General features: G+C 51.2%; 1 protein-coding gene across 1 annotated transcript; it reads right to left on the bottom strand.

Moving 5' to 3' along the window:
- Positions 1-1,962: 1,962 nt before the first annotated feature.
- ZNF683 (zinc finger protein 683) lies at positions 1,963-11,012 on the bottom strand. Its single transcript, XM_004478799.5, is given in 9 exon segments — positions 1,963-2,064; positions 2,067-2,355; positions 3,307-3,435; positions 4,455-5,140; positions 6,463-6,667; positions 7,307-7,431; positions 8,273-8,389; positions 8,509-8,704; positions 10,753-11,012. Coding segments are annotated over 6 exon segments (1,506 nt in total). The 5' UTR covers positions 7,421-7,431; positions 8,273-8,389; positions 8,509-8,704; positions 10,753-11,012; the 3' UTR covers positions 1,963-1,981.
- Between the last annotated feature and the right edge of the window lie 5,673 nt (positions 11,013-16,685).

Below are 16,685 nucleotides of genomic sequence, written 5' to 3'. Positions count from 1 at the left end.
CAGCTCACCACATGGGTCAGGAGGCCCGGGGTTTGAACCCTGGACCTCCCATATGGCTGGCAGATGCTCTATCAGTTGAGTCAAATCTGCTTCCCCCCAACCAGTATTGACCTTCAGCATCTCAGAACAGCTCACCATTCCCCACACCCCAGCCTCCTTCCCTTTGGGGCTGTGCATCCTTCTCATCCCCTCTGCTCCCCACCCCTGCCATTTGGCTTCACGGCCATCCTCTGCACGGGACCTGGTGACGGCTCACTACTGTATTATGTGCCCCATGAAATGGAGTGAGGGGAGGAAGTCCTTTCTGCTCCTGTGTCACTCCACGATCCTTTGTAAATGTGCCCAGGTGCCTCGTGGGTGGACAGAGAGATGGAAAACACCCTCATTCTCCCCAGCAGGAGCTCATGAGATGGACAGGATTCTTGGAACGCGACACACCTGGGTTTGAATCACAGCTCTGGCACTTGCTGTGTCAACTCAGGCAAGTCACTCAGCTTCTCTGAACCTGTTTCCTCTCCTGTTAAATGGGAACAATTTCTACCCTCCAGGGTATTAATTGCTGTCATATGATCAGTGATGATTTTTATAAATGAACTCTGGGGATGCTGAGGCAGGGAGCAAGGGAGGAGCCAGTGGTATAGAGATGGCAGCTAGTGCCAGGCTCTGCCCTGTTTGGGCAGCCTGGCTTGACTGAAGGCAGAGGAAAAGAGGGAGCTTTAGGGTAGAGAGTTGGCATGACATTAAAAGTGCTCTTGGGGTTGCCAACCAGAGTTATAGTGGGCCCAGCTGAGACCTGGTGACACACAAGTGAAATCAGAGGCCAATCCAAACCAAAGTGGCCAAGGGTGAACATTCATTGTGTTCTGGGCAACCAGCACTACCTGGGCAGGGCAGTGCTGCTCTGGGTGAGAGCAGGGCTTGGTGGATGCGTAAGGATCCAGTTTCTGCCTCTATCTGCTGGGGAAAGTTGGGCTGGCTTGGGAAACATCATGGACGGTACAGGTAGGCAGTGGGTAGGCATTGGGAGCCCCCCTCTAGTCTGTGGGACTAGAAATGGGCGAGAAGGTAATCAGGATAAGGGGCCAGGTGAGACCTCATCTTTGGTGGTGTTGTGGCCTGGAAATCAGTCCCCATTAGAGAGGTAGATTGACTCCCTCCTCCGCCCCATAACCTGTGCTCTTCATCTGGCTGCCTTTGGCCCCTGGAATAGCAGAAGTCTTCATAGAATGAAGAGGTCACTTAGTCCAGTGTCCCCATTTTACAGGTGGAGAAACCGAGAGCTTAGAAGGAAAGGGTTAGACAGCAAGCCAACAGACAGGATTATAAGCTGGACTTCCTGCCTCCCAGGCAGGGCCCTTTCCTGCCTGCTGCAGCCTGACTCACGATGGGGGGGAGGGGGATGGCATGGAGAATACCTTGTATATTTGAGGGGCTCTCTGGGACTGCAGAGAGGCCACCAGGAAGGTCCCCGTCCCCAGACCCACTGCTAGATCCCCCCTGCCTAGCATCCCTCTCAGGCCTCTGCCTCTTCTCTGAGCTCTGCACCACGCAGCTGGCTCTTTGCCCTCCATGGTGACTGGTCCTGGAGCACAGGGGACATCACGCTCCTGGGCCATGAGTGGTCACTGACATCCTTGTGTCTCTTCCTCTGGACAGGTGGCTGCAACATGTCAGAAGAGGGCAGAGTGCTGCGTGCTTGGCAGTGCAGGCTGCGCCTTACAGAGCTGGGGAGCTGCGCTTTCCCATCGGCGAGGTGAGGGGGAGCGCCTGGTCCCAGGGAGGTGGGACAGGGCGTGGAAGTCAAACCCAGCCTTGGCTTAGATGGCTGCAGCCACCCCTCCCAGCACCGATAGCACTAGCACTTGCAGGCTGTGCCCCTTGACCTGCTCCCCATTGGGCCGTGAGCTTTGGCAAATACACAGGGCTTCCCCACTTCACTGATGACGCTTAGGAGGTCTCAACTGATCATAGAGAAAATCCTTTAATTGCTCTGTCCCTGCCCCCTTCCCAGGGCCTCCCTGGCACCACTGCTCAGGCTGGCTGCCCTTGCTTTCCCAGGGGTGCCGAGGACACCTTGTCTTGGCCCCCGTCCCAGCCCAGCTGCCTCTCTGAGGGTGCCGCCACAAGATCTCGTGCTCCCCCGGGCCAGCGGGCAAGGCAGGTGAGGGAGGCCAGGGGCAGGTGGGTGTGAGCTTGGCCGCAGGGCCGTGGGGCATGCAGCCGGTGGTGCAGCCTCAGGTGCACGTGCTGGGTGAAGCGGCTCCGGCACACGCTGCACTGGAAGGGCCGGGCCCCTGAGTGCAGGCGCAAGTGGGTCTTGAGGTTGCTGGAGCTGCTGAACCGTTTGTGGCACATCTGAGAGGAAGGGTCACCGACGTCAGCCTGCGGATCTCCTCCTTCCCATCTTGGCGGCACCCCCCTAACTTTCTCCCTGCCAATGCACGCCCAGAAGCTTTCACTTACTGATTGCTCTCTGGGACCTACAGTGTCTGGCACAGTGAGCCCCGTGTGACCTGGTGGAAGTGGCTTCTCCATTCTGAGCCTTTCTCTTCTTACTAATAACATCTGACTATTAGGAATATCTGACTGCATAGGAATGGTGGCCTGAGTGAGAGAGTCCTGTCCGTGGACAAAAGTAACCTTACTGGGTGCTGCCACCTGCCAGGCATTGCCTAACCCCATGGGTATCTCTGTACTCACATAGCCTTCCCCAGAATCCTGTGACTAATTTCTACTGTAACTCCTGTAGTACAGTGGGAAAACAGAGGTTCAGAGGAGGGAGGCCACCAGCTCAAGGTCACACAGCAAGTCAGAGGCAGAGCTAGGATTTGAACCCAGGTGACCTGACTGTGCAGCCCAGACTCAAATCACCACACTGCCTTCATGTCCATCTCTGTAAAATGGGAAAAGGACCCCTGCTCTTCTGACTTCCCAGGGTTGTGGCAAGGCTTGAAGGGAGGGAGCTGCCATGGACCTCATGGTTTGTCCACTCTGGTACTTTGCATACACAAAGGCATTATCTCTTCCAGCAGCCCTGGGAGGTAGTCAATGGGGATCCATTCCCAGGAACCCCCAACTTCACTCTTCTCCCCGCACAGGCAGACATCTCTATCCCCCACTCTAGGCCCTGGGAGGCACCACACTCCCCTCTATGTTTTCCCTCTCCCCCCCTTCCCCTTTCTGCCTCCACTTGCTCGGGAAGCCTGAGCGCAGGCTGCAGGCACATCACTCCATGGGCCTGGAACACCCTTCCAGTAGGCAGCCTTCTTCCTGGGGAGTGCAGGGCGGTGGGGAGCAGGATCTCACCTGGCACTCGTGGGGCCGCTCCCCGGTGTGCACCAGGTGGTGCTTCTGCAGGTGGGCAAGCTGCGTGAAGCTCTTTTGGCACAGGCCACACTGGAACGGACGCTCCCCGCTGTGCACGCGCAGGTGGACCTAAGCCAGGTGGGAGAGACACTGCCAGCTGTCCAGAGTCGCTCAGGAGGGACTGGGACCCTCAAGTCTCTGCCCAAGTCCCTTTGAGATCTCTTTTTTGGCATCAGTTCCTCTCCATCACCCCCCAGGGTTCCTCCCCCTCCTTTCTGCTGTCCTGTGGGAGAGGAGAAGGCCAGGTAAGGGCACCCAGGTATATCCCGGTGCAGTAGCATCAGCATCACCTAGAAGCTTGTTAGAAGAGCAGGTTCTCGGGTCCCACCCAACCTGCTGAATCAAAATCTCTGGGGGTGAGGCTTAGGAATTTACATGTTGACTAGCTTCCCAGGTGGATCAGGACTCATTAAAAGTTTGAGAACTCCTGCCCTAGAGGACCCAGGAGGATTAAGTCCCCCAATTACTATTAGTTTTGCTCAACTTCAGTGAGTGCTGACCTGCCCATAGCGTCACCTCTTGGCTGTCACCAAGATGTACCCATGTCGCCCCCTGCTGGACAATGCTGCTGCTGCCACAGCAATGGTGCTGATCTGTGGGATCCATTCGAAAAAGGCTGGCCGTCAAGTCCGTGATCTAAACTCACTGAAATTCTACTCATTTCCCCATCTGACCCTCAATAAATTAAACAAGAAGCTTAACTGGCACTCCAGAAGGATGGTTGTCAAGGAAAGGGCTTTGCTCTAGATATTGGGAGACTGAGATCAAGGCCTAATTCCACCATTAAATCAAAATAACTTTGGGGAACCCTTCCCCTTAAGATGCTGTTTCCTCCTCTTTAACTTAAAGGAGATGTTCTCCCAGACATCCTTTTAGGGTGGAGAGGACTCTGATGGCCATCTATATCTCCTCTCTGTGGATGCAGAGAGTGGAGTCTAGAGGGGCCAAATGAACCATCCCAGGTCACGTGGCCAAAGAGGCTGCCAGGAATTCCTTCCAGCTTTAAGGTTCTTGGTTCTAGAAACAGGATGGGGAGGGATGTCACTAAAGGATGCTGAGGGGAGCAGCAGAGCCCAGGAGGCAGATACCTTGAGGTTGGAGAGCTGCCCAAAGCTCTTGCTGCACACGTTGCACTCATAGAGGATTCTGCCATTCTGTTTCTTCAGCGGGTAGGGCAGGGCTGTGGTGCTTGCTCTGGAGCCCAATGGCAACTGCTTTGCTGGATCCACCAGGCTAGCATGCTCCAGCCCTGGGGAGGAGGTCTGGGCAGCTCCAGGGCCTGGATTCCTGGCCTGGGGAGGCAGGACTTGGCCAGAGCTTTGGAAGGCCCAGGAGGAGGGAAGCAGGGTCTCTCCCTGGGCACTGTGGTGCCCAGGCTCATTGGCGGCCATCAGTAAGCCGGGCACAGCCATGGTGGGACAGGTGGTGTCTTGGGGCAGCATGAAGAAATGGGGGTATTGAACAGAAGGTAGAGTTCCGTAGGTGAACAGGTAAGGGGGAGGCAGCAGAAAGGGGTAAAAGGGGTGGAGGTGGAGTGGAAACTCCTTGGATATGGGGGCAGGATGGGGGCAGGGACAGAAAGCCGAGACGCTGGGATTCTTTTTATTCTGCCAGGGGTTTGGGGAAGTGCTGTTGCGAGGGGAGGAGAATGGGCAGGGGCTCCCCTCGCTAGCCCTTTCTGGCTGGCTTTTCATCTTCTTGCCGCTCAGAGGGCACTTGGCTGTGAGTTTCTCATCATCGATGGAGCTGGCATGCAGCCCTGGTGGCTGGAGCTCTGAGCAAGGAAGGGAAGACAGATCAGGGACCCACAGCCTGGGAAAAACTCTGCTCCCCAACAAACCTGCCTAGATGGGGGAATGGGAAAGAACTCCAGCCTGCAAATCTGCTGGGTGATTTGGGCAAGACACTTTCCTCTCCTGGGTTTCAGTTTCCTGGATTGCCATTGCACTTGCTAGTAAAAACTGCTAGCATTTCTGTAGTGTTTAACAATTTCAGGGAGATAAAAAGTTTCAAGAAGTCTATTTAGACATGCAGGTGAAGTCAGGTGGGCAGCTGGACAAACTGACTTGGAGTTTAAAGGAGAGGTCTGAGCTGGAGACATAAATTTGGCTACTAAAGACTTCAATGAGATCAAAATAAAAGTGATGCTAGGTTACTAGCTACTAGCCACATGTGACTGTTTAAATTTAAATTAATTAGAAGAAGTACACTAAAAAAATTCAGTTTCTCTTATAGTTCAAGTGCTCAATAGGTAAAGTATTGGACAGCACAGATATAGAATATTTCCATCATTGCAGAAAGTTCTATGTAAAGGAGAGGAGAGGAGAGAAGGGAAGAGAAGAAGGTCCTGGACTGAGTTCTGGAACACACTAATACTTAGGAGGTAAATAGAAGAAGAGCCAGCAAAGGAGCCTAAGATGCAGCAGTTAGTGAGGTAGGAGTAAAGACAAGTGATATAAAGTAAAATATTAAAAAAAAAAAAAGTTAAAAAGTAGATCCATAAACATCCTCCTTTATTCACTTAATCATCTTCATTGAGCTGTTCTACTTGTTCTTTGTGCTGGGGTCCCCAAAATAAAGGACACAGCAGGATCGTCCCTGCCCTTCTGGAGGTCACAGTCACGTGAGGAAATGGTATATCCCAATATGATAAACCTTGAAACATAGGTAGGGGTGAGATTCCACTTTATGGCTGAGGAAACTGAGGTTCAGAAAAGTGTAATGATGTGCCCAAAGCCATAGAGCTAGAAAGGACAGAACCAGACTCCAGCCCTGATTTCCTGACTCCCAGCCCAGTGTTCTCATAAGTTCCCTTCTAGTTCAAACTTTCTAGGCAGGAAAGTGCCATCCTCAGCCCCCATGACTTTGGCTATACCCAGACCAGGTCCCATATCCATGCCTGAGAAAGGCACTGACCACTTTTTCTGGCTCAAGTATCATCACTTTCAAAGTCCCCTATACCCACAGCACAGAATTCAGCCACAATGTGGAAGTAAATTGTGCCTGAGATTCTGTCCTCACCAGTGATCCTGAATCCCGCCTCCCCCCCCAAACGTAACAGTGCCCCCACCTCTCTCCTCCTGTGCCCTGGCTTACTCATGCTTAAGGCGTCATCTCTGAGCCCCTGCAGGGCTGTGCCCAGGGATGCTGGGTGCAGGGTGCACAGGTATAGGTCCAGGCCCTGGGGACAGGCCAGCAGGGCAGGCCCGGCTGGCGCCAGTGGCATGGGGCACAGCCAGCTGGCACAGGGCAGGCCATGGGTATCCACCGTGTCTGGCAGTGGTCTGCAGGCTGAGAAGACCTGGAAGGCAGGGGGCAAGGGACTTAGGGACTGGTGGCTGGGACTCCTGGGTTCCTGGAATGGGCCCACCCCTAGTTTTGTTTCCAAATGGGGAGAAGTCAAGCCCCACCCCCACGTCTGTCACTGGAATGGCTTCCGCTTCCCCCATCCAAAGACTTCTTTCCCCAACGACTTTCTCACCTCCACCCTCACCAAAGATGGCCCTTCCACCACCCGCAGGACCCCTCATTTGGCTCCATTGCCCACCCCACTCCCATTACTGATCACCCTGGTCCCACCGTGTCTCATACCATCATCTACTGTGTTTTGAGTGGAGCCAAGGTGAACTTGAGGAAAATTCTCCTCTAAGACTGTAAACCCCCCAGGATGGCCCTGAGCCTCCCCTCCCACTAAGACCCAAGGCCATGGTCACACCAGTCGAGCCTTCTGCTTGACGCTGCCCCTTCTCATTCCCTGCAGGAGAGTCTGGGTCCCTGGAGCATTGGAGAGGGTCTCTGGCACCTCAAGGGCACATCCCCAAGATGTGCCTAGAGTAGGGGGTGCTCAGGGCCTGGGGAGAAGAGGGCTTTAGGCCGCTTCAGATGTCCCCCCTCTTCCTCTTGAGGGGGTTCTGAGGACAGGGCAAGGAGCCCACCTCACCTGGTCACCTTGGCAAAACTGGAAGTCCAGGCTGGGGGACAGGGAGCTTCCTGTCCCGCCCGGGGGCTTGGTCTTGTGGCAACGACCCAGTTCTGGAGCTGGTTTCCCCTTCATGCCTCCACCTGCTGAGAAGACAGGTCAGAAACAGGTAAGCAGGGAAGGTCCTCCACAGAGGAGCCTGGATGCTAGGGCTGACCGTCCTAACGTGCTGTGCCATCTCTAGCTGTACACTTCCCTTCCTGGCCTCAATTTCCCTATCTGTGAAATGAGACATATAAGGACTCTCTAGTGCTGACATTTAGAAGCCAGTGATGTTCTCCTGGTGGGTGGAGAAAGGGGATTGATTGGAGACCAGCCCTCAAAAGGGAGGACCCCAGATCAGGAGAGAAGAGAGGAAGAGCCTCATGGGAATTACTTCCAAGTGGGCGAAGAGAACTGAAGGAACATTCCAGATTTCCCCGGAGTCCCAGGAATGGAGAAACTGCTTTCCAGGTCAGGAAGTGTCCGGGACTCTGCAGCTTGCCACCAAGGAGAACTCCTGCGTTCCAGCTGTTCCTCTGGACGGAATCCGGGCAGCTGAGGAAACCTCACTGTGCCGCCTGTGACAGCCCGAGGCTCAGCTGCCCCGCCAGGGATAAAGCCCGGGAGAGTTGGCCAAGACTTCTCAGGTGCCCCTGACCGGCCCGCCTCACTGACCGGAAGCCGCCCTGGGTCTGCTCACTTGGCATCGCGCTTCCCTGCCTTCCTCCGTGTAAGGCCCACAGCAGATCGTCTCAGCTGTGCAATGCCCCCAGCCGTAGTCCCCGCCCCCTCAGCAACCAGCCTTCCCTCCTTAACCCGTTGCACCCTTCCAAAACCCCTTCTCCTTTCCCCCTTTCCTGACTCCTCCCAACCCAGGCTCAAGTCTCAAAACAAATCTGATGCCCCCTCAATCCCCCCAAAGGGCTGCCCGTGTGAGGTCTTTACCTGCCTCTGCAGCAGTCCCCTCAGACTGGGGGTGCGAGGGTGCTGGGCAGGTGGGCAGGTGGGCAGCAGCTGCCTGTGGCTGAGGCTCCAGTGGGTGTGAGAGGTGACAGGAAGATGCTACATTTGAAGATGCCACAAATAGAAAGGAAGAGGGGGGCTGGTAGGCAGGCCTGGGGGCCCTGCAGACCTGATGAGGGGGAGCCGCCCTCCTTCCCCCACCCCCAGCGTTCACCTACCTGTGGCAACTCGACAGGGCAACTTGCCACTTTTTGGGCTGCAGCGGACGGGCACTACTGGAATGTCGGTGTCTGTGGGTGTGTGGGGCAGGGGGTGTCAGCTCTGGTTCTGAAAGAGGCCAGATGGCTGAGCAAGAGAGGGACAGAGCAGCGCTCAAAGGCTGGCGCTGGGGTCCTTCTGGGGGTGGAGGCCAAGCTGAGAAGAGACAGGCAGGGATGGGAACAGGCAACATAGAAGGCCGTGGAAGAGGACTCTGATCTCACAAGCAGGGCCTGGTATGTGGCCTCCACATCTTCCTCCTCCTTGTCCCTGAGTTCCCTGTCCTGGGAAATGCCTTCTCCCCTCTGACCTAGCCAGAAAGCCGAGGCCTGAGGGGGCTAGAGCTAACTCAAGGACAAGCGAAATGGGTTTAAGGCATGACTGGATACCAAGGGAGGCCTCATGGGCCAGGAACTGATTTTTCTGGCTAAGTAATTTCATTATTCCTAAGAGCAGGGAAGGTACAGCACCCTGAGGGCCACACGCCTGTCCCACCCTGACAGTGCGTCTGAGTTGCACAGGGTTGGCCCAGGGTGCCCCGGCCCAGGCAGGCCTTACACTCCCCCCAGCCACGCCACCTGGGGGGCCAGAAGCTTGCTGTGCCCCTCCGACCCCCGGGGCTGGTCCTCACCTCCACTGTGGCCTCCCAGCTCTTCCTGCCAATTATCTCAAGGACACAGACCACTGTCTACTTGTCTGTTTTCTATGTAGACGTTTCCCGGGGTTTCGAATGCCCAGCATGCAGACCTTGCCCCCACATGAGTCTTGAGGGAGGCAGAGGGCACCTCCCCTCTAAAAGCCCAAATGGCCAGATGCTCAATTTTGACCTCCCTCCTCCCAGCACACACTCTGAGCACATGACAAGCCCGTCTGGAGGAGTGGCCTGAAGAAGGTAGTTCTGGGAAGCAGATGTGGCTCAACTGATAGACTGCCCACCTACCATGTGGGAGGTCCGGGGTTCAAACCCAGGGCCTCCTGGCCCATGTGGTGAGCTGGCCCATGCGCAGTGCTGATGCACACAAGGAGCACCACCTGATGCAGGGGTGTCCCCCGCATAGGGGAGCCCCATGCGCAAGGAGAGCGCCCCACAGGGAGAGCCGCCCCGCTCAAAAGGAGCGCAGCCAGCCCAGGAGTGGCTCTGCGCACACAGAGAGCAGACGCAGCAGGATGATGCAACAAAGAGAGGCACAGATTCCTGGTGCTGTGGAGAAAGCAGGTGGACACAGAGGAGCACACAGCAAATGGACACAAGAGAGCAGACAACCGGGGGTGGTGGGGAGGCAGAGGAAGGGGACGGGAAATAAAATAAAATATATCTTAAAAAAAAAAAAAGGAAAGCAGCTCAGCCGTGAGGTGGCGGTGAGGTGTCATCAGTTTGCAGAGCAGCAGAGGAAAGAAAAGGGTCGAGAGAAGGTCACAGAGTCCTCACTGGACTGGTCCTAGGGCTTGATTTTTGGCTGCGGTCCTGGCTGCTCCAAGCCTCTCTTGACCCATCCCATTCTCCCAAGTCTGGCTCTGCAGCCTTCTCAGACCTTCTGGAAACTTCTCCAATGTCTTTTCAATAAATTCAGTTCATTCCTTTTCTGCTTAAATCCTCCTGAAACAGTTTCTATAGCTTACAACCAAGAATGCTGCATTACGTTTGTTCTGAATAGACCAAGAAAGCAACAGCGCAGGCTGGAATATTTCAAGATCAAAGTAAACAGCTGCATTGGTGAACAGCTTATTTATTGTGCCCAGCACTGTGCTAAGGGCTTCATAAGCTTTATCTCATTACATCTTCACAACAGGCCTATGTGGTTTTATTGTTCCCATGATGAAGGAACACAAGTTCAGAGCAGTTCACCCAGAGTCACGTGGCACAGAGCTAAGGGCTCTTGGTCAGTCCATCCCCACTGCCATGCCCACTGCCTCATTTCTACCCTTCGTGTTCTCTTCCAACATGCCTAGAACAACCCTTCCCAGCCTTCCCCGCCTTTTCCCAACTACCCTCTCCTTATCCTTCAGATGAATGGAGGGATCCCCCCAGCGCCCCAGGCAGTCTTGGTTCACCAGAACTCCACTCCCTCCAAGCTAGAGCCCTCCTGGACTCCCAGGTCACAAGCCTGCCTCCTTTCCAGCCTTGCTGGGAATCACAGAGTGAGGATCTCCCCAGGCACCCAAGGAAGGGCCCTCCCACACCTCCAAGGAGGAGCCCCACATACCTTTGAGTTCCATCTGCCAGCTCTGCTCCCCACTGGCATCACGCCCCACTCTCAACTCTCAGAAAAGCCTCTACAATCTCTTGGTTTGAAACAAAAAAGGAAATGAACTTAGAGAGTTCCAAGTCTCCAATTCCTGGAAGTCTTCTTGCTTGGCTGGGAAATTTCCCAGGAGCCTGATGGAGGACACAGTCCTCAGGTCCCCACCCTAACAGCCTCTATCTACCAACACCTTCCTTGCTCCCATCTTCTTGGCCTCTGTCCCGGCAGCTTCCAGGTCCAATGTGAGGTCACAGGCCCAACTGTGATGTCACTGGGTTCCGTATTTCCTAGGGAGGAAGTACAGGGAGAGTGGAACCATGGCTTCCTAATTGGGGAGCTGAGCAGATGCCTGGACCAGGCCAAGGCAAGTCCTCAGTGGCCAGCCTGGGTTTGAGAAGTTCTCATGGAGGTGAGGTGGGGGTGAGCTGCCTCCACAGGTGAGTGGGAGATCAGGGAGGCCAATGGAAAAGAGGGGCATTTGGACTGGGGGACCAGAGCTGATGGGGCATTCAAGGGTTTTTAGGCTTCTAAGACTCACTGTACCCTTACTTTCTACTTCTTTTTAAGTTGCAAAATAATGCATACTAGTGGTAAATATTTCAAACAGCAGAGAATAGAAAAATTAAAAAAGGAAGCCTCTTCTTCACAATTTCCCAGGAGTTGGTGTGAACTACGTGTTGTATATTCTTCCAGGTATCTTTCAGTGAACCTACAAACAGATAAATAGACTTTAAAATTTTTGCTTTTATCCGAAAAGAAAAGGGGGATTATAGAATACATATTGTTCTACAGCTTTTTTTATCCAACATCTGCTGTGGCCATCATTTCATTCTGGAACATACATATCTACCTCCTGTTTTGTTCTGACTGTAGAGTGTTCCATTGCAGGGATGTACATAATATGTAGTATTCTCTAGCGGTGGACTTACTTTTCACTGTTCCACAAAGGGCTGGAAAGACCTCCACACTAAGATAGTATGTTGAGAATATTAGCTCTGCTGGATTTGAATTCCTGCTGTGTGACCCTATGGCAACTTCACCTCTCTATGCCTCTTTCCTCATCTTTCAAATGCGGATAATGATAGTACTTGCCTCGTAGGGTTGTTCTGAGGATTCCTGAAGATGATTCATGTAAAGTCCTTAAAATGGAGCCTGGCACAAGGCAAGCATCTAATGAATGTAGGCTAGAATTAATATTGTACCTCAACTTTTGCCTAATTAGGCTAGTATCTGCAAGCCAGCTTCCTGAAAGTGTAAGATTATAAATTATTCCAGGCCCACTTTGGAAGATCAGCATTTGGACAGCACACTTAGAGGGATTAAACTACATTCAATTTTATTGCTTTATTCATTAACACCCAGTTAGGGACCACTGCACCCATCCACATGGTCTTGCCCCCATCTCACTCTACACATCACAATAGTAATAGCGTTCAACATCTGAGCTCCCACCATGGGCCATGAACAGCACAGAGCTCTTTAATCCACTTTGTTTCACTCTGCACAATGACCCTGCACATAGCCTGCACATTTTCCAGGCAAGGAAACTGATAACTCAGAGAAGACCTGAACTAAGTTGGGGCTACAAAGTCCCAGAAGGGAAAGAGAGCTCAGGAAAGAATTCCTTCATAGGAAGGAGGTCTATGGAGAGGTGCAAAGGGCTTCAGATGTGAGACAGCGGAGTCAGATTCTCTTAGCAGTCAAAGAAAAATCAAGATGGACAGAGACCTGAATTAACGATTGGGGGAATGAACTGCAGAATTAGCAGCTGCCACCCTACAAGCATTCCAACAACCTGCCATTCATTCATTCTCATATTTGATTGCCAACTATGGATACAGCAGTGAACATGACCCAGAACCTTGGAGTTTACAGTCCAGCTGGAAACTGAATAGAAAGTGGTGTATAAACATCAGCGTTTATTATTATCAGGGTAGGGCTTTGGGGAGGTAAGTCGAGCCAGGGCTGTCAGGGTGGCTCATGCAATAAGAAACAAAGGCAATGAAACCATGCTAGAAGCCCACTTCCTCCCTGAAAACACCTAAAATTTCTTCAACCCATAACCACTGCCACCTCCAACCTTGAGGCCAGCCCGCTGAGTGCCTGGCTCACCCAGAGCATAGATCCAGAGTTCTGTTGTATGGATGCTTTTGAAAGGTACCAGATAAGGACTCCAGGCCAGCAGGAGGTCTGGGGCCATCATGGACTCAGGTTAAGCAGCTGTGTAGAACGTGAGTCAGAGGACAGGGCTGAGGGTGGGGCGTTCAACCCAGTCCACTGTACCCTCACCTCACTGCTCTGTGGTTAACACCTTCCTCCCACTTCCTGACACCCACTTGCTTATCTCCCTGGACAGCCCAGCCGTCAGTCTGTCAGATGCAGTGAGTTGACTTCACACCCCAGGAGGCATACAAGATCCTGAGATAGGACACCCCAGCTCTCACATTTGCAGAGGGGCTGCAAGACTCTTGTATCCTCCCCCAGCACCCACCCATGACCTTTCAATCCTTTGGTAGACAAAATTGCAGGTATGTCTTCAACTGACATCTGAGATCATCGCAATCTCAATCATTCCAAGAAGATAGGAGACAAGGAGAGCTCACATAGGTAATATACTTGTAACCACTACACAATATTGTCTACATATATATGGATGCCATTTCCAGCCTTGTATAGAACGAGAAAAGATGGAAATCCATCAACACGTATGTCATGCAACAGAATACTATGCAGCCAGGAAAAAGAAGATGGTAGAGTCATTGAGTACCCTCTCTCTATATATATACCAAACCTCTTTACAATCATCAGCTCATTTAATCGTCCCAAAAAGTCTTCAAAGAATTATTAATTTGCTAATTTATAGATGAGAAAAGAGTCAGCAAAGGTAAGCTAGTCACCACCCACCCAAATGTCTATAGTGGCCGTGCAGTCAACACCAATCAGAACAGGTCTGTGTGCCAGATTCAGCTGCCTCTGCCCAAGGTCACACAACCAAGTCAATCTGGTTCCACAGCCCTAGACCTTTGCATGTTATCAGCAGTCTCAAAAAGATATGACCTAGATGACTTCACTGGTGAATCCTACCAAACAGTTAAGGAAGAATTAATATGAATTCTTCAAAATACTTCCCAGAAATAGGAGAAAAGGGAACACTTTCCAACTCATTGTACAAGGCTAGTATTACTCTGATATCAAAACTAGGCAAAAAAATTACAAGAAAAGAAAACTGTAGACCAATACCTCAATACCTCTTAAATATACACAAAAATCCTCAACAAAATATGAGCAAACTGAATCCAGCAACACAGAAAAAGGATTAAATCCCAGAAGTGCAAGGTTGGTTTTACATCCAGAAACCAATTCATATAATACACTATGTCAATAAAATAAAGAACAAAAAACACATGATCATTTCAACAGATGCAGAAAAAGCATTTGACAAAACTCAAAGCCCTTTCATGATAAAAACACTTAGCAGACTAGAATAGGGAATTTCCTTAACCTGATAAAGAGCATCTACGAAAAGCACACAGCAACATACTTAATGGTGAGAGACTTGAAGGTTTTCCCCTGAGACAAGGAATAAGACAAAAATGTCAGCTCTCATCACTTTCATCCAACACTGTCCTGGAGGTTCTAGCCAGGGTAATTAGGCAAGAAAAATAAACAGATTGGAAAGGAAGAAGTGTAACTATTTCGATTCACAGATGACATACCCTTGCATAAAGAAAATCCTAAGGAATCCACAAAAACCTATTCGAAATAATGAGTTCAGCAAGGTTGCAGGATACATGATCAAATGGTGCTGAGAAAACTGTATATCCATATGCAGAAGAACAAAGTTTTACCCGTTCCTCACAATATGCACAAAAATGAAGTCAAAATGAATCATAGACTTAAATATAAGAGCTGAGACTGTAAAGACCACATGGGAGGAAATTTTCTGGTTAGATACAACATCAAAACCAAAGCAACAAAAGAAAAATAGATAAATTGGACTGGGTCAAAATTAAAATACTTTGTGCTTCCAAGTATACCACCAGCCTTTAAGAAAGTAAAAAGACAACCCACAGATGGGAGAAAACTTTTGCAGAGCATACATCTGATAAGGAACTTGTATTCAAAGATATAAAGAATTCTTACAAGTCAATAATAAAAAGACTTAAAGAGATTTCTTCAGTGAAAGGAAAGGATAATAGACAGTAGATTGAAGCCACATGAATAAATAAGGATCTCTGGTAAGGGTAACAATATGGGTAAATAAATGCCAGTATTATTACTTAAAATAAATGCCCGTATTATTACTTAAAAAGACAAGTTACCCAATTTAAAAATGGGCAAAGGATCTGACCCAAAAAATGTATACAGATGTTCATCAGGAGAGGGGTTCAACATCATTAGTCGTTAAGGAAATGCAAACCACAACCACAATGAGATACCACTTCACACCACTAGGATGGCTGTAATTTTTTTTTAAAAGACAGAAAATAACACGTGTTGACGAGACTGTGGAGCCTTTGTACTTGCTGTAGGAATGTAAAACGGTGCGGCTTCTATGGAAAATGCCGGTGAGGCCAGCTCACTGAGGAGTAAACATGCAGCATTTTAAGTACCTCACATGCGACTTGGCAACAGCTTCACGAGTAAAGTTATTTTATCACGAGTCACCACAGTGCAAATCTCTATACCCAACAGAGTGCAAGGTGCCAGACCGACTCGGTCTGCATCCCCCTTTCTCCAAGAAGCCTGCCTGACCTTTCCTGTCTCTGAAACCTTAAACTCCAGAGGTGAGCAGTCCAGGTCTAATGGTACTGTCAGCTATGACAGCGTGGGGCAAGAGAAAGGTGACAGTTTAGGACTTGGACGATCTAGGTACCCTTCAACCCTTTTACAGACGAGAAGCTGAGGCTTCGAGAAGTTAAAGGACTTGCTCAAGATCTGCATGTCACAAAGGGGAGAGACTGAAGCCGTGTCTGTCTGACTCCAGACCATGAACCCTTTAATCAGCATATTGTACACGGATCTGCTTTCAGCACAGGATCGATTCCCACAGAGCTCGGGGAAGGGAGTTGGCATCCTCATTTCAATGAGACACTTTCTCAGTCAGGAACCCCTTACACTGCTCAGTGGGCAAGGACACCACTCCAGAAGCCTGGGGCAACTTGGGTACCACAAAAAGTGTTTAGGGGGAGCAGGTGTAACTCGGTGGCTGAGCACCTGCTTCTCATAGTCAAGGTTCCAGGTTCAACCCCTAGGACCTCCTATGAAAAGGGAGGAGGAGGTGTTTAAAAGGTGCCAGGACAGGGCCAAGATCTGACAACAACAACTCCTCGGTTGTTCACCCACGGAGTCAGGAGAGAAAGATCTGTTCATTCAGCTGATACTGACCAAGAACAAATAGTGTACTTGGCGCCATGGGGACCGGCAGGGAAGTGGGCCCAGAGCTTTCTTGAGGGGGCGCTTGGTCTAGCGGGCAGCCAAGGCAGGGACATTTAGCCCACCCTATCCTGCCCATTAGCTGGCCTCAGAATTGTTCAAGGACACCCTCGTCAGGATCCCAGGATGTCCCACCCTCAGAGAAGCACCTCAATCTCCACCCCACTGCCTGCTCACCTTTAAGTGGGAAATTTCCTGCTCCTAAAATCTTCTAAGCAAAGACCCCCAGTTCAGCAACTTCAGCCAGCTCTGAGGGTCTCTGGCCCTCAGTTCACACATATCCTGCCTCGTCGTGATTTACAATGTGAAGAGTATGCCGCCTGGCCTGACCTCAGACCTACCTCGGTCAAACCTAGCTGTGTGGCCCTGGGCAGGTTTTGAGTCTCTATGAACCCCTTGCATCACCTGTAAAAGAGAGCTAACACTTACCTTGCTGGAGAGGTAAAGGACGGTAACCC

Source organism: Dasypus novemcinctus, chromosome 9 (assembly GCF_030445035.2).
Source record: "Dasypus novemcinctus isolate mDasNov1 chromosome 9, mDasNov1.1.hap2, whole genome shotgun sequence".
Classification (NCBI taxonomy): Eukaryota; Metazoa; Chordata; class Mammalia; order Cingulata; family Dasypodidae; genus Dasypus; species Dasypus novemcinctus.
Note: the sequence above shows the minus strand (reverse complement) of the source record. Positions and strands in the feature narration are given on the sequence as shown.